This window comes from Danio aesculapii, chromosome 12, assembly GCF_903798145.1.
Source record: "Danio aesculapii chromosome 12, fDanAes4.1, whole genome shotgun sequence".
NCBI classification, from domain to species: domain Eukaryota; kingdom Metazoa; phylum Chordata; class Actinopteri; order Cypriniformes; family Danionidae; genus Danio; species Danio aesculapii.
This window is the reverse complement of record NC_079446.1, coordinates 5,668,409-5,689,600: the sequence shown is the minus strand read 5'-3', so window position 1 is coordinate 5,689,600 and position 21,192 is coordinate 5,668,409. Positions and strand designations below refer to the sequence as shown.

Genomic DNA, 21,192 nt, shown 5'->3' with positions numbered 1-21,192 from the left:
CTGAAAGTAAAAAAATCCGAGTCTGACAAACCTTTGAGCTCAGCTACTGTCTTGTTTATTATTATGCATTTCTCATACTAATAGCTGATGTCTAAAATGACCACAAGGTGGCGCGTTTTCTCTCTCTCTACAGCTGAACGACAAAACGCTGCTAATCGGCTCCCCATTCCCATAAGTGTGTCCTTGGTCTCCAGTAATAAAAAAACATCAGGTAGGATTTTATTTTTGACTTTTATCGGTAAACAGACTAAATGTAAATTATTTAAATTGTTAAATCTGTTAAATTGGCCTTATAAATACAGACTATTGAAAGAACAAACAACAGTCAATTATCAGGCCAAAAACATGAACAAAAATAATTTTTTACCGAAAATCTAGACTGAACTTTTACTAAACTACTTCTGTAAACCTTGAAATTAATTAATTAATCAACGAATTAATCAAAGAACAAAAAAAATTGAATTTTTAATCAAATTAAAATTGTACATTGTTAATATGGCAAGCTTTTAAATGAAGTTTATGATAGGGGACAGTTGCAACAGCATGTTCTAACTCTGTCAAACCTGATTAAACTGTCAAGGCAGATACAATAGCTTTAACGCTTGATAGCTACATCCATTTGAATGTAAGAAAACAGTGATTTAAATTATATAAATGAATAATGTTTCACAAAAGCAGACTATTTCCCAGTGATGGGTTGCAGCTGAAAGTGCATCCGCTGGGTAAAACATATGCTGAATAAGCTGGCAGTTCATTCCACTGTGGCGACCCCTGATTAATAAAGGGACTAAGCCGAAAATAAAATGAATGAATGAAAAACAGATTAGACAGTATGAGAAATTTCTGAACACTAAATAAAATTACTTTTTTTTTAACCTAAAAATGAGTTTTATACTGAAGGAATGGTCACATGGCTGATTTCTTTCTGATAGAAGGAGGGTCTAAAGAATATGCAGAATATTATCATTCTAGCTCATTCTCCAATGGAGGAATACGTTTTGTTGCAACTGCCTCATGTTGCAGCCGTCACCACTCTCCCCTACATTATATTAAGTATTGAGCCCAAATGTCTAAATGTGGTCATTTTTAGTTTGTTAGTTTTTTTATATGCAAATAAGTCTAGGGAAATTGTAATATGTAAATAGCAATTCTGCAACTTTTAAAAAAGGTCATGTGAAACTAAAATTACTCGACTCTTTCCAAACGGACCAATGTCTAAATTTACAAAATACATCAAAATTCAGTAGCATGTTTTAGACAGAAACAAAATCAAAACAAAACCTTATGACAGCTTAAAATTCACAAAATAGGATTCACATCAAACGAAAAATACACATTTAGAATTTTGCAGTATTTTGTTGGTCAGATAGTAAATTAGTGACCTTTAAAATGTTAAATCTGTACAGACGGACAGACGGTCATATGTGGTCTGATGTTGAAGAAGCCACATCAGATAGAAGGTGGAAAATAAGCAATGTTGTGGAAAACACCTGAATCTCACATGCTTATTTTAACACAAATGAAGTGAAAGTTGATATTTCTGACTTCATAAGAACAGTTCCTCACCACTAGTATATTTATTTCCACATATAAAGCACCTTTTTATGAATGACCAGCCAGAGCCAGTGTATTCATACAACAAACACACTGTAAAAACAATTTGACACCCTATATACCCAGTATATACAGGATATCAGCTAGTAAAATAAACAAGCAACATGAACAAAAGGTGAAAATACTACAATGTCCTTGAATAATCATTATGTAAATGTTTACATGCATTAACAAGAACTAAAACTGTATGCTAACTTATACATAGTAACTATCAGTTACAATAGTAATTGAAATCTTTAGCATGTTCACGCACACACACAAATATATATATATATATGCCTATATATACAAAACACAAACAATGAGACTGAATGTATCCCCCTGCGTCTGGTGTTAAAGCTAAGATCGGGTAATTATTATTAATATGTAAAGTGTCACCAAACTGTCATTGGAGGATGAGCAAATCATACTAAAATGTATGAATGATATCATACAAATTCATATGTATTACCCCATAAATCATACAGTTACGAATCGGCTTGATATATCATTGGTTTTTCTCACTCTTGGCATGGAGACTCAACTTCCCATGCTGCATCACTGCTCTGAGCAAACATTGAGATGTCCTCATACACATCTCCACCAACCTGCTCGATTTCCAAACCCTGTATATACAACACAGAGAAAGCAACAGACTAATTAGTATACAGTATACAGTAAAGTATAGTAAAGCAAGCTTTGAGAGAACAATAATTATCCCTCCAGGAAAAAAATAAGTTACGAGTCTATTTGTTCCTCCAGAGGAAAAAGTGAAGCATAAGTAAATTCAAGTGAATCAAAATGGTTTGCTGAATGTTTTTGGGACACTTTTTGTCATAGAGATGACTTGAATTTGCCAATTGGCCTGAATTCACCAACTTGACCCACCCACTCACTAAACTTTCATTCATTTTTATTACTTATTCAGAAAATAATACTTAATAAGATACATTGGTCTGATTGTGTCTTACAAAATATAGTTTTAGGTTTTCCCCACCAGTTTTAACTGGCCTTTTTTAGGTGAAAGTTGGGTCTGTCTCTTTAAATGTAAATGAGCTGCTGTAGAGAGGGTGGAGCCTTTAGATTTCCTGCTTCAGTAACTCTGACAACAAGAAACAAAACATCTAAAACATCTAGCGCGGAAGAAAGTGAGAGTGAACAGCAGACGGGGGAGGGGGTGGTTGAGGAGAGGGATCGGTAAAATGATTTCAGAGGTGTCGGATCGGGATCCGGTGTGTTCCGGCACAAATTAAGCCCTGGCTGTTTCTCACTATGCGTTCTTCAGCGGTCTTGCGTCCTCATGTAACGTCATCATCAATAGCCAAAGCTCAGTTCCAAAACTCAAGACCACAAGAACAGAGGACGCGTGAAACTTCCCGGATGTGTTCTTGGTATCGAGCATGCACCGATACAGACTTGAGCACCAAACTTATATACTTATTTATATAGATTTATTATTAAAGTTTAGAGATATAACTTATTTACCTCAGGAGTTTTTTTAAATGAGACGGTGAAAGTAAATATCTTAATAAAGGCATAAACACATTAGAGGTGTTTGTTTGCTGAAATTCGTATTAAAATCTGTTTTATTTATATTTTGCAACGTACATTTGTAAGCTCTTTATGCATAGTATATATTGTGAAAAGGGGAAAAACAATAAATCGTTGTATGAATGCTGTAATGTTTAAATAATTTTTGGCTAAAGATGCTTGAAAGTCATGGGACCATCAGGAAGAACACAGCATCTCATTTCTCACAGGGCGCGTTCTCTGCTCTCGCGGTCTCCCGAGCTCTTCTTCCAAGGTCTTCACAAGAACGCAAGTCTGTTTTTTGTGTTTTTGGAATTGTCAGCTTTAATTCCTGATAGGTATACAGTTCTCTGAGCTCTCTCTCACACAAAGTATATAAGGAAAGATGACTGTCATTTAGTGCATCTCATCAGCGTTAAAGAAAGATCTTAATTCCCTTTGGAGTGACTTTTGCTTTGTAAATCTGAGGATTTTAGGCCTAAAAGCAACACCATGCACTAAAAGAAGTTTTTTTTGTAACACTTTACAATAAGGTTCATTAGTTAATGCATTTACTAACATGAACTAATCATGAACAACACTTTTACAGCATTTATTAATCATAATTGAACATTTACTAATGCATTTTTAACACCCAAGTCCATGCTTGTTAAAATGCACCGTGAGTTAACATGAATGAACAATGAACAACTGTATTTACATTAACTAACATGAACAAATACTGTAGTAAATGTATTGTTCATTGCTTTTTCATGTCAGTAAATGCATTAATTAACATTAACTAATGAACCTTATTGTAAAGTGTGACCGTTTTTTTTACAATGTAGATTGTGTCAACGCAGGTTAACATATAAAGTTCCAGTAAATTAAAACTGCTTCAGTTCAGTTGTCACAGTTGTAGATTAGCTCAGCTAATTGTAATGCAATTGTCATTGCTGAAAGCCAAAACACTAAATGTCAACTCCACCGATGGGCATGTATTTTATTGTATTAAAATAAAGCTGATGTATTTTAATGAAGATAACCTCTTAATGTATAATTGTCGTTAAAGTGTTAGATTGTGTTTCTAACTATAGCTATGTCACATCATGGGATCTCAGCTGTGATTAATGCTGTATGATTAATTTATTTCAGCGTGATGATGTATTTCCAACTGAAACTGATTATTGTGTAGGAGATGTGCTTTTATTTTTATGCTCCACCTCTCACCTTACATTCACAGCACAGTAATGGTTGGAGGGGTGTGGCTTACTGTATTCCGCCCAAACCATCAAACTGGCATCATTAGAGAAAGTCTGCCATTTCCAAGTGATTCAAGGTCAGATTTTGATTTTAAAAATTTAGTGGATTAACTTGTGCACATTAAAGGCGCACTGACACTATGCTATCCGAACCGTGCCCAGGCGCGTTTCCTGATTCGTTTGAGAAGCGTGAGTGCTCTGAATTGGCTCAGGCGCGGTTCAGTTGGCCGGCCTTGTCCCAGTTGGAAGAGGTGTGCCAAAGCGCGGTTCACTTGGGCTTTGGCGCAGTACGCTTGTAGTGTGAGCCCGAAACTGAAAACGCATCATATGGATTTATTAATCATATGGATTTATTAATCATTTTTAATTTTTAATGAACGTAAACTCTCGTAAATTATTAAAGACGCAAACCCCCTGCTGCACGTCGGCTACATCTTCAGCAAACCTCCTAATACCTGCAGCACGAGGACTTTTATGATAATTTATGAGCGTCAAAAGTGGTGGATCTGTTCGGCAATGTGTTTGACTGCGTGTCACTGCATCCCAAATGAATATAAATAATACACAACGATATAACTAAAGCAATCTCCACTGTGCTGAGTGAGAGCGCTTCTCTTCCTGTTAAACTGAACAGTCGCATCATTGATGACGCAAGTGTGCTCAGGTACGGTAGGTAAAAATGCAATGTGAGTGCAGGCTGAGGGGATGGGGGACAATCGCTCTTTGGCACGGTTCATGGCAACTGTATGTGAGTGCGCCCTAATTGTTCACCTTAAGACTAACAATGTGCGATAGCAAAATAAGCAGTGTATATTTTGATTTCATGCTTTCTTTAAAACAAACAAGGCAGAAAGAGTTTTACAAAATCATGTGATATGTTTAGTGATACTGAGCTGCGTTCACATGCAGAACTGAAATGGCATCTAATAGAAAAGAATCCCTAGTGTTACTGACTATAAACTATCCTGAAAAATGAATCCAAAAACTGAGACGATGTGTATGGAGCAAGTGATAGTTTGTTGTCGAGCAACTAATTGAGTAATCAGGTTCCTTTCAGTTTTGATTTGACAGTCTTTTTTTTTTCAGAAAAACACAGGAGTGAGTGTCAAATCCTCTGACAGACGCAGGGTATTTTTAGAGGTGGAATTTGATCGAAATGGCTTTTTGGGAACAAGTCAAACTAGCCATCATAGACTACAAAAATTTCATTGTGCATGAGATTTGAGTGAAGTTTATCTATAAAATAATTTCGAGAAGATCCCGTGCTTATGATTGACCACAGCCGGTCCCGCATTAGCTAATACATGATCCTCCAATCAGATGATTCCTAAGTCACTATAAATAACCACAGTCTTCATTCCACAACCATCTCGTCTGGAAGAAACCCCCCTTCCTCTACCTTCTCCTCCCCCCTTTACCTAGATTGGGTGGCACAGCGGCCCAGTGGTTAGCACTGTTGCCCCACAGGAAGAACACCGACAGCTCTGGTTCTTGCTGGGCCGGTTGGCATATCTGTGTGGAGTTTGCATGTTCTTCTCGTGTCCATATGGGTTTTCCCTGTGTTCCCTGGTTTCCTCCCACCATAAACCGACTAAGCCAAACGGGCACCATAGTCTAGCTCGCAGCATCAGTATTTCCTTCTTAGAGCAGCTCAGCCACATCAGCGGGGGAGTTTTTGAGATCTACCTGAACTTAATCTCCCCTCTCGCCCTGCGAATGGGAGGGAGCCCTAGGCTTGAGGATCCCTTGAACTCAGGGCTCTCTCCCGGGACAGCATGACAAACAAGTTTATTATAAATCATCAGCTAAGTGTGAACTCTTGAAATGTGTCTTGATTTTAAGGGATAGATCACTCAAAAAAGAAAATTCTTTCATTATTTATTCACGCTGCTTTTCATTCCTTTGTTAAGATATTCTGAATAACGTTGTAAAAAAAACAGCGATTGGTTTCTATAGTATTTTTTTTTTTGTCAACAGAATAAAATGCATACATTTTATTTAAACAACCCGAGTGTGCAACAGTCGACATTTGAAGTAGATCAAAAATAGTCAAGAATGGGTGTTGTTGAATAGTTTTAGGATAACTTTGATGAAAGGTTTTGATCCACTTTAAATGTTGACCACTGTATGTAAATGGTAAGGGAATTTACATTTTGGGGTGAACTGTCCCTTTAACAATGATATGGAAAACACATAGTCATTATTTATTGCAGTGCAGACTGACAATCTGTATGATAGAGACAAACTGAACTATTAGAACTGTTTTGGACCAAGATTTAAGGCCCTGAACGTAGCAAAAAGAACTGATATAAATCACAAGTACATCACAATTCTAAATTCATATATCGTCTATCAAAAAAAAAGGCATGTGTGTTTTCACTTCCCGTCCTGCACGCAACAATAACTTCAGCACTCAGAGCTAAAACTCAATCAACCGTAAACCAGCATCACCTCATATATGTGGTCATCCTCCGGCTCCTCATAATCAGCCTCTTCCTTCTTCTCCTGTAATCAAACACAATAAGAAACAGTAGTGTTAGTGACACGTCCAAAAAAAATCAACACACGCAACAGAGAAATGTGGAATTAGTTTATTACCAGTTTGTAAAATCGAACCAGAGGAACAATAATGCACAAAATCAAGAGAAAAGCCTGAAGGAAAATGATGACATCCTTAACTCTAGATCTCATCAAAATAGCATGAGGCTCACTATATCCTGAGGAGAAACACAAGGAGATATTTATCTGACACACAGGTTAGAAAAAAAGCAAGTTAAAACAAATGACACTTACTTGATACTTGAAGTTCAGTTCCTGGTCCGAATGTATCGTTTAACTTGCAGAAGTAAGTGCCACTGTCCTCAGTCTCCACCTTCTTTAAAGTAATTGAAGCATTTTTATCATTGTTCCTGTCATTAATTGTTATTCTCTGGTCATTCGTAAGTGAGCTTTGGTAATTCTTGTTTTTAAACCACTGTACACGAGCTGGCCCGCGAGTGGGATTCGACGGCACACAGTATATCATCACAGTCCGACCTGTCTTAACACCAATAAATCTGGGCTTCTGGAATACAATGATGCTTCCTTCAGCTGAAATGATAAGATGCATGAGGAGAAAAAACTTAAGACAGAACACTTTTAATATTGCAGTGGCCTTTTGCTGTAACAAATCAGCACAAGTAAATCTACAGACGTGATTGCTATTATAAAAACAGTACTGAGTACTAACAGTATTAGAAGCTGATGTATGAGAAGAAATTACATGACAGAACACATTCAATACTGCAGTGGTCTTTTGCTGTAAAACAATCAGCACAAATGAATCCACAAAATATGATTGGCATTATAAAAACAGTACTGAAAACTAACAGCATTATTAACTGTTTACAAGGTTTAAGTCTTTGAGAACATATATGGTGCATGCAAACTTGTTTTGAAGTAATTCGACTTCCTCTTTCGCTCACAGATGGAAAGGAAGAACAACACTGAAAACAAGTCTAGGGCAACTGTAATATGCAAATAGCAATCCTTCAACTTTCAAACATAATGTCATACACTGTAAAAATGCTGGCTTCCACACAATTCAATGCAACATAAATCAATTAAGTTAACAAGTTTAAGTGGATTGAACATATAACTATTAACTTGTCCCCAAAAATCTCAATAATTGATTCAGCTCATTTTAAATAAGTAGTTTGAGTGTACATTATAAAAAATGCTGGGTTCCACACATTCAATTTGTGTTGGGACAAGATGAAGGAATTATTACTTAAAACTTATTATTTTTTATTAAACGTATTAGTTATTAATTAAAACTTATTAGTTTTTACAAATTTAAGTGAATTAAACATAAAATAATTAAGTTGCCCCCCAAAAAACCTTAATTGTATTGTTTCACATCATTTTAAATACGTAGTTTGAACAAACTACAAATGTAATTTTAATATTTTTTATTAAACTTATTAGTTATTAATTAAAACTTATTAGTTTTTACAAATTTAAGTGAATTAAACATAAAATAATTAAGTTGCCCCCCAAAAAACCTTAATAATTGTAGTTTCACATCATTTTAAATAAGTAGTTTGAACAAACTACAAATGTAATTTTATTATTTTTTATTAAACGTATTAGTTATTAATTAAAACTTATTCGTTTTTTTTTTTACAAATTTAAGTAAATTAAACATAAAATAATTAACTTGCCCCCCAAAAAACCTTAATAATTGTATTGTTTCACATAATTTTAAATAAGTAGTTTGAATAAACAACAAATGTCATTTTTTTTGGAGTTTATCAATCAAAAATCAGATTCAATTTTTGTAAAAATGTATAAAGTGCATTAGTAATAGCACCATATTTTAGATTGAAACATATTTTAAACTCAAATAATACTGCTGTTTTTTTTTTTAGATGTCTTAAGTTGTAACGTACCTGACAGGTAAATCAATGCCATGACTGAGAATCCCAGCAAGAAGTAATGCATGATCTTGAAGTCTTGAAATCCACCTCTGCAAGAAATGTAGAAGTCTGTCACAGAGAGCGAACAGAAGGAGTACAGCTGCACCACAGCACAGTCCTGCCTCTGCCAGAAGGTGCAGGTCTGAAGCTGTGAAAATACCATTACATTTCTGTGAAACATGCAAATCAATACGCTCATGCATCAAAGTGTCAAGAACCAAGTGAATAATCTCAATGTGAAATATGACGAACGCTGTTTTACCATTCATGAGTCGTATAATTAAACAACATACAAATGGAATGGCTACTCATCACTGCTCAATGAGAAAATAATATCAGAAAAGTTGATGTTCTTGGAGAAGAAAGGAGATTTGAAGGATTAATTCATGATTAATAATAATTTCTCACCCTTATGTTGTTCCTGGTGGCTCAGTGGTTAGCGCTGTTGCCTCACAGCAAGAAGGCTGCTAGCTCGAGTTCTGGCTAGACCAGTTGGCATTTCTGTGTGGAGTTTGCATGTTCTCTCCATGTTTCCTCTGGGTGCTCCGGTTTTCCCCCACAGTCCAAACACATTAGCTATAGGTGAATTGGGTAAACAAAATTGGCCGTAATGTATCAGTGTGAATGTAAGAGTGTATGGGTGTTTCCCAGTGATGTGTTGCTGAAAGGGCATCCGCTGCATACAACATATGCTGGAATAGTTGGCTGGTCAAGCTGGTTTTAGCTGGATTTAGCTGGTCATTTCCCAGCCTGACCAGCTAAGACCAGGCTGGGAAAGGCTGGAAACCAGCCTGGAAATGGCCAAAACCCCTCTAAAACCAGGCTGGTCAACCAGCTCAAACCAGCCAACCAGCCTAGGATGGTTTAAGGTGGATTTTTCAGCAGGGAATTCAAGGCTATTGAGGCCTTTATTTGAGATGATCAAATTTAAGACTTTTTCAATGCTTTTAAGAACCCGTGGGTACTCTGTAATATAATATGGGTCAGTCGGTCAGCCTGAGTCATTTGGTCGACAGCAGGCTGGCCTAGTCAGCCGCAGTGTATATTGCACCCTCTTGTGGATTCACGTGAGAAGAGGACATGCGAGAGAAATTTGAGATCATCAAAAAGCATACAGAGCGGCCTCTGGGAGAGGGGTCTGGCTGCAGACTCGATGCAGTGCAATTTCCTTTATCTGATGGTTGCTACGCTGAATTTAGTTTTGTCAAAGCCAATAAAGCGCCTGTAATTTACATGTATAAGTTGGTGCTTTCCGTGTGCATGAGCGGTGCAGTCCGTCACAGTGGGTGGAGAGCAGCAGTCATTGAGCTGTGTGGAGCGCACAGCTGTAACCACACAAACACACTTATCAGACTCACTTATCACTTAGATCTGTTTGAGGAGGCAAGGAAGCCATTGCAGATTTAAAAATGATCAAAGTAAATAAGTATTATGAAATATATCCTTAAATGAGAGGTGAGCCTCGATTGGGCCGTGACTGACTACACAATCAGTGTTATGTTTACATTAAATGCTCATTTACGGTCCTCAAATCAATGAAATAGGTCTGAATGAATTACAAAGCTCACAGCACACTGAAATATCATCAATACAGTCCATTTAAATAAAAGTAATGAAATAAGTAAATGAATAAAATTCTGGCTATAAGTGCTGGGACATCAACATGACAGTCAACCAGATTGCAGCTGTAAACCCAACAACATTTTACTAATAAATGTAAAGTCTCTGTTTGAGACTAAAATATCCAATACATTGTTTTCTAAGTCTTTACTGAACAATGAGGTCGACATAATGAAGCTGACTCAAAATATTTGCACAAAACAGAATAAGTAATAAATATAATCTCCAAAAAGAGACCCACTGGATTTTTTCAAACAATGTTCGTTTTAACCTCAAACACTGTAAATGTTGCTAAAGCCTGAGTTTAGTTTCTGTCGACATGTCGAGAAGATTGAAGATGATCATGAAGGTTGAGGATTCATGAATAAATTGCTCAGGTCAAATAGGAGTTGAATTTTCAGATGTGTTAATGGACATTTGGTTTTTGAAACATACTGTAAGTGGACCAATTAGAACAGACAAACCACCTGACCAATCAGAGCAGACTGTCAGCAAGGCAGGGTTTAAAGCTGATGCTTCAATAGATATAATTAGAAAAATATTGTGTTTATTAACCCTGGATGGATGTAAACCTATGTAGGAGACCTCCAAAACTTAATTGGGAACAATCAAAACAGCATTATATACAGTGGGCACTTTAATGTCTTACTAGTTATTTTGGAGGTGTAGCCTGAACAGTTTCACAATGTAAAAGGTTTGAGATGAAAATCTGAAAGGGAAATAGGAACTACAATTATTGTGATGTTTTCTGGAAAAAAAGTAATCTCTGACTACTATTTTCCAATCATCCAATCAGATTTGTGGGGCAAGTTTAGAGTTTACGTCAAGTTTAGTCTTACAATCAGGATTAAGCTGCGGTCACACTAGAGTTTGAGCATGCTAAATTCTGTCTTACGATGCTGCGAAAATGGAGGTGGGGGGGGGGGGGGGGTGGGGGGGGGGATGGGGGTGGTTGAACAAGATGATTAGACAGTAAAAAATTAAGTGATTGCTCCATATTTAAAATTTCTGTACAGAGAGGTCTTGTTTTTATCCTCGATTGGTCTCACGCCATCATATAATGCGATTTTGCAGGTCAGAGTTCACCAGGCTTGAACTTTGCACCGCAGCAAACTGCGAAACTTGACGTACAACCATGCGTTTCCAGTCTGCCGCATTCGCGTGCGTATGAGTGGAAATCTATAGGGAGAAAACTCCAGTGTGACCGCAGCTTTAGATGCCTCGTACATCGTTGCTATTAACCTATTATGCTCATTATAATAAAGTGTCTTTGGCATATAATGCTGTTTTAATTGTTCCTGATTAGTTTTTATTAGTCTCCTACAATAGATTTACACCCATCCAAGGTCAATAAACACTATATTTCTCTTATAATCTCCATTGAGGCATTATATCTAGACCCCGCATTTCTGAGAGTCTGCTCTGATTGGTCAGGTGGATTAGTCTGTTTTGATTGGTCTACCTACATTATTTTTCAAAAAACCAAATGTCCATTAACACATCTGAAAATTCAACTCCTTCCATTTCAACTGATCAATTTAAGCCTGAATCCCCAAACTTCTTGACCATCTCGACATATCCACAGTTAATATTGAGGATTACTGCTGCAGTATAAACAAAATTTACTGACCCAGGAATGTGTTTAACTCTGCAAAATGAGGACATGCTGGTTGGTGATGCCTGTTTTAGATGAATGAGGTAAGTTCTGTGAAGGACAGGCTGTTGGTCATCATAGGAATTACCCTGCATGAGCTCATACTTCACCACTATTGTGTTCAATGGTTTGGAAGCAGACTGTAATTCATTCGCTGTGTCTGAACTTTAACACTGGTTGAGTGCAGGGAACTCGGTGGCCTTAAGACACAGCCAAAAAGCACACATGAATGCACAAACACACACACACACACACACACACACACACACACACACACACACACACACACACACACACACACACACACACACACACACACCCATCCACACACACATACACATTTGTACAGCTATCTTCCCATAGACATAGCTATTTCTACACAGACTTTTTTTAAATTGGGTTTACTAACTTTTTTAAGGTAAGTGGATGCAAACAATTGATATGAGCTGAATTTAAACAAGTTAAATTTAGTAATGTTCAACTTATTTTGTTTGTTTAAATCAGCCCCTAAAATTGTTACCAACCACTTACCTTAAAAAAATTGTAAATCAAATGAATCCTTTTTTTCAGTGTATGATGCACAAAGTCTTTATTCTATCTACCTAACCCTAAAATCAACCCTCTTATAACTTAAGAGCCATTTTCCTCACGGGGACCAAACAAAATGTCCACACAAGGTCAAAATTTACTTTTATCCCTGTGGGGACATTTGTTCTCCTCATTGCAAGGAATACAAGGTAAATACACACGCACACACACACTCATGTTGGTATTGGTGGCTTATAGGGACTCTCCATAGGCGTAATTTATATTTTAAAGAGTAAAAGCAGCTTATTATATGGCCCTATTATGTTACATGGCTTTGAATAACAAGGACATCAGACAACAAACCCTTTAATAGAGTACTACTACACTGTAAAAAATGCTGGGTTCCACACAGTTTCTTCATGTTGTTCCAACACAAATCGATTACGTTAGCTTGATCGTTTTGCAAATTCAAGTGGATTTAAAATAAAACAATTAAGTTGTCCCCAAAAAAACTCAAGAATTGTGTTGTTTCAACTCATTTTAAATACATAGTTTGAACAAGCAGCAAAAGTCATTTGTTGAGTGTATATCCATGTCATTATGCAACAAACCGTCCTTGTAAACCACCAAATCCAGTACACAGACACACACATACACTGCCGAACTTTAATGACGTTTATACTATTTTTTTTTATTTATTTGGGAACATCTTCAGCGAACACATATTCACCAGTAGCTAATATTTTTTTCCTTCAGTAAACTCTTGAATACTGCTTATTTAGCAAGTAAAGGAGTTTCTTGTAGTATTTTCTGTAGTAAAATGAAACTACAGTGCGATTAAGTTTAATACTGATAATAAACAGCCAATATTATATGCAGTAAACATGTGTTCACTATCTGACCATTTAACTATCAACCAGTTATTTCTGTAATAAGATTTCCTGTGCACATTTCTAAACACGAAGCAGTAAAAATGCAAAAATTCTAAATATTCCCCATGTCACAATTGACCAATGTACAGACAACTGGATTCCAAACGTATCAAGACTGGTTACCTGAGGTGAAGACATCCTGAGCTGAGGGTAAAAATAGACGGTGTGAAACAAGAACAGCTATCCGCGCTGAGGCCACTGCGACACACACAGAAAAAGTCATATGGAGCACAAGTCTAATGGAAAAATGGGCTTGATAAACACCTCTGGGAAAACATATCCATAAACAACACATGATAGCATGCTAAGACTGTAAACACCACTAAAACCTGACATGATGTGAGCTGTGACATTAAATCTGAGACTGTAACTCCAACTGTTAAGGCATGAAGAGAAATTCATGTATCTTATTAAATTTATTCCATGAACATTTTAAATGCACACGTACTTACGTGATGATACAAAGAAAAGACAGCATCAGAGAAATATGCTTCTATCTGCAAAATGTATATACAGGCAAATAGAGGCGAGTAAAACCTACGGCACGGCAATGTCTCCTTCCTTGATAAAAATGTAAACAATAGAAAATGTCAGCATATTCATAACAACATCAATATGAAACCAAAAAGTGCACAAAACTGCACACAGATCACGTATAAGCGAGATTTTTTTCTCATTAAACTTCATTCTGATTTGAACGTACAGCAAATGAACATGTGAGATTTAACATTAGTGTTAATGCTGTTTGGTAATGACAGATCAAATCTAAAAACTATACAAGAGGTAAATACATAAACCATTTCAAAAAAGTGCTTCATTAACGAAATAAGACATTTTCAGTCATATTAAGACTTCAGAGGAAATCTATTGTTTGTTGTCTCTAATACATACATCTTTTGATACTAAAGCGGTGAATGTGCATGGGGGATTATTGCCTTGATGTTTACAAAATGACATTTAAATTGAAAAAAAAGAAAGATATTTGATTAAAGGAATTTAAAGGAAGGTGTGAACATATCTTGAGTAAAAAATATGAATTTCACTTACTGATATATTAGGTAAGCACATGTTCGGTGGCTCTTTTAGACTCATTTTGTATAGAGAAGAGTATCACTTAAACAGCAAGTCTGAGTAACACCTGTGCAGAGAAAGAGAACCTGTTATAACTCATTAATGCTCATTAATCAAATATTAGTGCTTCTGTTCAATACAGTTAAAAGGATGATGTATATTGAATTCTGTCCATTTAAAACTAGGTTATTGTAACTAATAAAGCACTTAATAACCAAACATTTACAGGCGTGATAGATATTTTCATACTATTTAAATGATTACAAGTAAAATGTGGTTTTGACTACCAGGAAGTGCTATAAACTGTGCTTTTAATGCTTCAAGTTATTGTTTTTTACATAATTTTAAGACTGTTTGTGTCTTTTAGAGTAGCACATTCTGCTCAAAGTGACTTCTGTAAAGGATTGTTTTCTGGTCTACCCATTCCACAATTCAGCTGAAAACTGGTAATCCATGATCTAAGATTATGAATCATTATAAACAGGCTGCTGGTAGTGTGATAGTGGTACTTGTTGTTAATAGTTATTGAGATCAGGATCTATTATATATTAGTTAAAGGTATAGCTGACCCAAGTCATCATTTATTTAAACTCCACTTTGATCTACTTGAGGAGGAGTAAACGAATGAGTAAATTTAAATGCTATACCTTTTAAAAATAAAAACCTCTTTTTATTTTTCATTGGCACTGAATAGCATTTTTTTTCATAATGTGAAGAACATTTAAACTAACTTTATTCCTAAACAACTAATTTTCCTACAAAAATGATCCATTCATTTATTTGAAAGTTAAAGGCTCTTCCTGTAACCACAAACACTGATGATGAATCTAGATTAAAACTGTGAAATAAATATTTTGATCAACAAAACTGTAAAAGTTTTAGTGAGCTATAAACATTTATACAATGTACAAGTAAACAAGGACACAAAAATGATTTAAGACTAGATTATGAACTAGATTAAAGACTAGAGACAAACCTGTAAAATGTGAACACTTTTAGGGAAGAAAAATTCATTCTTAAAGGGCTTTTCTTTATGCCATTAAAAATCTCAACATAGGCTCATTCTGAAAATGTAGCCCTATATACATTTCTGGAGATCGTGAATTATGTAGCCAGAAGTACATACAGTAGGGCTGTATTTTGTCTTTAAAATGAACGCTACGGAGCGGTATGACGGTGTTCATTTTAACGCTTACCAGCAGACCGCTTAGCTCCGTATGGATGGCTTTACCGCTGTTACAAGTTTGTTCAGTAGCTCGACGTGTATGTCGGCAGACTTGAGATGCAGAGAGGAGCTGACCACGCTGACAGGGTTCCAGTCCGGCAAAGAACGGTTCCAGAAAGGTGGATCAGTCAATCGGTTAGTCAGTAGTTCAGCCCTGATTCAGTCAGTCAGTCAGTCGACAGCGCCCTCTGGTGGATTTACGTGAGAACAGCAGGCGCGATTGGCACTCGTAAGCAAGTGTATCTGTCTGCGGACTTCAAGAAGAGGGTGTAAGATGAAGGGGCAAAACTTGTAGTAAGTTAGAGATGTAACTTGCAGTTATCGAGATCAAATGAAACCAATTAGATGTTGCTGGCAAGATGGCGGAAATACTTACCAGACAACATTTTCACCAAATGTTTTCATGAGTTTTCTCCAAATTTATGCACAACCAAGGCATATGGTATATTATTATATTCCTTCATTTAGCAACTCATGCAACTCCACTCGCTGATTTCTTCATCTGTTTTGTCAAGACAGTTAGCCTACTCGGCGTCGGCCCCTGTGGTTGTAAATCACAGTACAATGGCGAGCGTGTCAAGTATGAAAGCCTCCGCAACTCACGTCTGTACATTAATAACTATGATGGTTAGGTCTAGGTTTGGGGAAGGTGTAGACGTTAATAACTGAGATGGTTGGGTTTAGGTTTAGGGAAGGTGTGGATGTTAATAACTGTGATGATTGGGTTTAGGTTTAGGGAAGGTGTAGACGTTATTAACTGAGATGGTTGGGTTTAGGTTTAGGGAAGGTGTAGACGTTAATAACTGTGATGACTGGGTTTAGGTTTAGGGAAGGTGTAGACGTTAATAACTGTGATGGTTGGGTTTAGGTTTAGGGAAGGTGTAGACGTTAATAACTGTGATGACTGGGTTTAGGTTTAGGGAAGGTGTAGACGTTAATAACTGTGATGGTTGGGTTTAGGTTTAGGGAAAGTGTAGACGTTAATAACTGTGATGGTTGGGTTTAGGTTTAGGGAAAGTGTAGACGTTAATAACTGTGATGACTGGGTTTAGGGAAGGTGTAGACGTTAATAACTGTGATGGTTGGGTTTAGGTTTAGGGAAAGTGTAGACGTTAATAACTGTGATGACTGGGTTTAGGTTTAGGGAAGGTGTAGACGTTAATAACTGTGATGGTTGGGTTTAGGTTTAGGGAAAGTGTAGACGTTAATAACTGTGATGACTGGGTTTAGGTTTAGGGAAAGTGTAGACGTTAATAACTGTGATGACTGGGTTTAGGTTTAGGGAAGGTGTAGACGTTAATAACTGTGATGGTTGGGTTTAGGTTTAGGGAAGGTGTAGACCTTAATAACTGTGACAGTTGGGTTTAGGTTTAGGGAAGGTGTAGACGTTATTAACTGAGATGGTTGGGTTTAGGTTTAGGGAAAGTGTAGATGTTAATAACTGTGATGACTGGGTTTAGGTTTAGGGAAGGTGTAGACGTTAATAACTGTGATGGTTGGGTTTAGGTTTAGGGAAGGTGTAGACCTTAATAACTGTGACAGTTGGGTTTAGGTTTAGGGAAGGTGTAGAAGTTAATAACAGATGATTGGGTTTAGGTTTAGGGAAGGTGTAGACGTTAATAACTGAGATGGTTGGGTTTAGTTTTAGGGAAGGTGTAGATGTTAATAACTGTGATGGTTGGGTTTAGGTTTAGGGAAGGTGTAGACATTAATAACTGTTATGGTTGGGATTAGGTTTAGGGAAGGCGTATATGTTAATAACTGATGTACAGCGCCATCTTGCCGACAACATACAGTAGTTTTAACATGGCTCCATAACTTCAAGTTACGCGTACTATAAGTACTACATACTATAAGTTACTTCCCTAAGGCACCTTCATGTTACACTCCTGTCTTGCAGTCCGCAGACAGACCCTACTCCTTGCGAGGGCAATTTGAGATCTGAAAAAGCTTACACAGTAGCCTCTGGTGGATTCGCAAAAACTAAAACTGCAAAAAAAAAAAATTACCTCCTGGGATGGATTTGGCGCTTTCCAGAAATGAATCAAGCGGTATGTTTTAAAAATGAGCCTGGATTGAAAAATCTTCTGCCATATTCAGTCTCAAAACTTACAAGTATAATACTAGTACAAACATGCAGATGTTACAGATTTTTCTTTATGCTTGTTCAGAAACCATACCAATGCAGAACGAGTATCTGGATATAGAATGTCAGTAAAAAAAGAAAAGAAAAAACGTTAGACTTCCGACGACATCAGCATGCCAAAATCCCTTTTTCTTAAATGCTTTAACTGGAATGGGATATTTCTACCAAACTTGTATGTGTGTGAGATGAAATGACATGAAAAAACAGATGTTTTCCACTTGGTGGCATTCGAGACAGAAAAAAATCATTTAAATGTCATTTTAAAAGTGTGCAACCGCAAACATCCACATGTATAAAAGGGCAAAAGAACACAGCTAATTAGTAACCAATATACTGGGACATTTATAATTGGGAACAAATAAGAAATATATTGAATAAAAAATTGAAAACAAAGAATAAAACAGTTCTCCCAAGTGAAATAGCCTTTCAATGCTGCCACACTGAAGCAGTTCTGTGTAATCCTTTAAGATATCCGTTCTGAGCTTCCGTTGTTCAGATGACGCTCCATTTAACACCACAAGGATTGTCTTTTAGTCCACAGGGATTGTCCGCTAGTTATACTATTGACTCCTTTATTGTTGTTTCATTTTCTGAACAGCTGAGGCTGTGTGTAGTGGGTGCAGACCGGAGGATCAACTCACTGGTGAGCTCCACTGGGAGGATGAGCTGTCCTTGCGGCCGAGGGAAGGTCACTGATGCTCTGGTCTGTGTGACCTGGGTTGGCTTAGGAGATTGTGAATTTGGCCGCATTGGCCTAGCTTCCAATTCAAGAGCCATGGCGAGTTCTGGATTGCTGCCATACAGGGTATTCATCTTCCTTGCAATTAACCCTTCGGTTTCAGGAGGTTCATTGTCGTTGGGATTCCTAACTTTCCTCTTTGAACGACGCATGAAGCAGGCATAGCGGATGGCACGCTTGAGCAGATGCCTACGGTATATTCTTTGAACCGCAATGGCTGCTCGCTCTTCCTCCTTCCTCCTGAGAGTGGTGACGATTGGCTCAAATGAGGCAGATGTGGGGTTGTTCATGATGAACTTGGCCTCGATGCTCTCCTTCATGGCATCCATCTCAATAGTGTCACCAAGTACTTCACGGGTCACTGCTAAAAGTATATCCTGAGAGTGGATTTTGTCGCCGCTTACAATGGGCAGGTCCATGGAGATTAGCTTGAGGCGGTTGGGTTTGGCAATTCGTAGAGGCTCCTGCAGGGCATCGACAAAGTCAAACAAGCGGTTGTATTCAATGAACTGCGTAGCATCGACGTCAAACTTTTCCCATGTTTCATCAAACATATCGAAATCATCCTCACAGAGCGGGTCTCCACTCTCCTCTTGAGCATTGTTGAAGTTCTCAAGAATGATGGCGATGTACATGTTCACGACCACCAGGAATGACATGATGATGTAACTGCAGAAAAACATGATGCCCATGCCAGGATTCCCGCAGTTTCCCCGCACATCTGTACCGGGGTTTTCAAAGTCAGGGTCGCAATCCGGTGGGCCGCTGTTGAGTATAGGCAGCAGAAGGCCATCCCAGCCTGCTGAGGTCGTGATCTCAAACAGGCAGATAATGCTGCCACCAAATGTTTCAAAGTTGAAGATGTCATCGATGCCTGCCTGCTTTTTCACATAGGCAAAGTTAGACATGCCAAAGATGGAGAAAATGAACATGATCAGGAACAGGAGCAGACCGATGTTGAAAAGGGCAGGAAGTGACATCATCAAGGCAAACAAAAGAGTCCGAATGCCCTTCGCCCCTCTGATGAGCCGCAGCACACGGCCGATTCTTGCAAGCCGGATGACACGAAACAAGGTAGGAGACACAAAGTACTTCTCAATGATGTCTGATAACATTAGACCTGGGGAAAGAGAAAATGTGGTTTTATTAAACGATGTAGAGCTATAACAGTAGGAAAGTTTTACACAGACTTGGGGTGTTTGCACACTTGGCAGGTTTGAACATACTAAATCCGGTTTAAACAAACTCTAAAGTTTCAGATTACTCCGTTTATGTAGTTCATTTGGATAAGAGTGAACTTATCTGTTTCTTCTCATCAGGAACCCCTTTCACACATACATTACCGGCAATTTTCAAGAAAGGTCTGTAAGTGTGAACAGGCCCTTTTTGAAAATACCGGTAAATTCATTCAGGCAATTTTCCAGAAAGAGAAGCTGTAACATTACCGGTAATTTGCCGGAATGCTGCGCTGTGTCAAAGAGCTTAGAATGACCAAGAGGCGACACTCAAAAGAACGTTCCATTGCAACAGCAGCAACAGCCCTGTAATTCCGCCATTTTGGAGTGAAAGTGATCGGCCGTCCACTGGATCTCATTGCTGTCACAATGGTTTTTATCGTGCTTTGTTTTTAATTTATTTATTTAAAAAGTGCATTTAAGCTAAGAAACAACCTGATAGACAACAATACAACACTTACTATGACAATCATCAGCACTTTTAGTAGTTTATTTTACAGACTTATAATATGCTGTTGTCATATTGGAATTTTCATTCCAAAATGGCCACCGCGTGACACTAGCGGCATCTAGTGGCTGTTTCCCCACCAGCAACAGAGTGTCGCCTCTTGGTGATTCTATGCTCTTTGGCTGTGTAACCGCAGAAGGAAGATTGCCAGAAAAGAGCGTGTTCACGTCTAGAACGCGCTGATGTGAGACGTCTACTTTAGCCAATCGGATCACTCAGATGCATTCACATCCGCGCTGTTTATGAAAATAAATACCGTTGAATATTTTTCCAGACACAATTAGGTGCTAGATGTTAGTCAGATAATGTTTCTATGTTCCTCCTTAATGCCAACTGTGTCAAAATTATCAATAAAATTCTTATGATAAACCGTAGTTTGTTTACCTTCAAGCTCTGCTTGACGCGTGCACGTGAAGGAGCCGGTGAGCGCCAGCACACACACATATTATAAACATCTCGACATCTGAAAGTGTTCCTCAATATGTTTTCATATAAGTTGTTCACAATACTTATCCATCCACAGAATTTAATGTAGTTAAGTGTGTAAACATTTAGCTGCGGTTCGCGTTTCTGCCTTTAAATGTCTCACAAAGCAGCTGCATGAATGCTAAAGCTTTAAAGAAAAGCGAAACCATCAAGAAAAGGTCGACCCCTGTTTACAAATACAAGCGTGGCCGTTAATAGCTCATTTCAGGGTAATGATGTCAGAATTT

At 37.6% G+C, this 21,192-nt stretch overlaps 2 protein-coding genes across 4 annotated transcripts in view; both read right to left on the bottom strand.

Moving 5' to 3' along the window:
- Nucleotides 1-1,322: 1,322 nt before the first annotated feature.
- On the bottom strand, nucleotides 1,323-14,082 carry cd79b (CD79b molecule, immunoglobulin-associated beta). 3 transcript variants are annotated; one of them, XM_056470088.1, is made up of 7 exons: nucleotides 14,008-14,082; nucleotides 13,679-13,753; nucleotides 8,795-8,969; nucleotides 7,158-7,454; nucleotides 6,963-7,081; nucleotides 6,816-6,869; nucleotides 1,323-2,219 (listed from the first exon to the last, which is right to left on the bottom strand). In XM_056470088.1, exons 2-7 carry the CDS (start codon nucleotides 13,691-13,693, stop codon nucleotides 2,115-2,117), a joined length of 765 nt encoding a protein of 254 aa, XP_056326063.1. In that variant the 5' UTR covers nucleotides 13,694-13,753; nucleotides 14,008-14,082; the 3' UTR covers nucleotides 1,323-2,114. The 3 variants fall into 3 exon arrangements, with proteins under 3 accessions (XP_056326063.1, XP_056326064.1, XP_056326062.1); XM_056470089.1 differs by having other exon boundaries at nucleotides 8,795-8,871; XM_056470087.1 differs by lacking the exons at nucleotides 13,679-13,753; nucleotides 14,008-14,082 and having other exon boundaries at nucleotides 8,795-9,037.
- scn4aa (sodium channel, voltage-gated, type IV, alpha, a) overlaps nucleotides 13,959-21,192 on the bottom strand; it is a 49,870-nt gene continuing 42,636 nt past the window's right edge. The window contains exon 26 of the mRNA XM_056470090.1: nucleotides 13,959-19,856. Coding sequence (XP_056326065.1) covers nucleotides 18,553-19,856 — 1,304 coding nt within the window. The 3' untranslated portion in view covers nucleotides 13,959-18,552. The remainder of the gene's footprint in view (nucleotides 19,857-21,192) is intronic.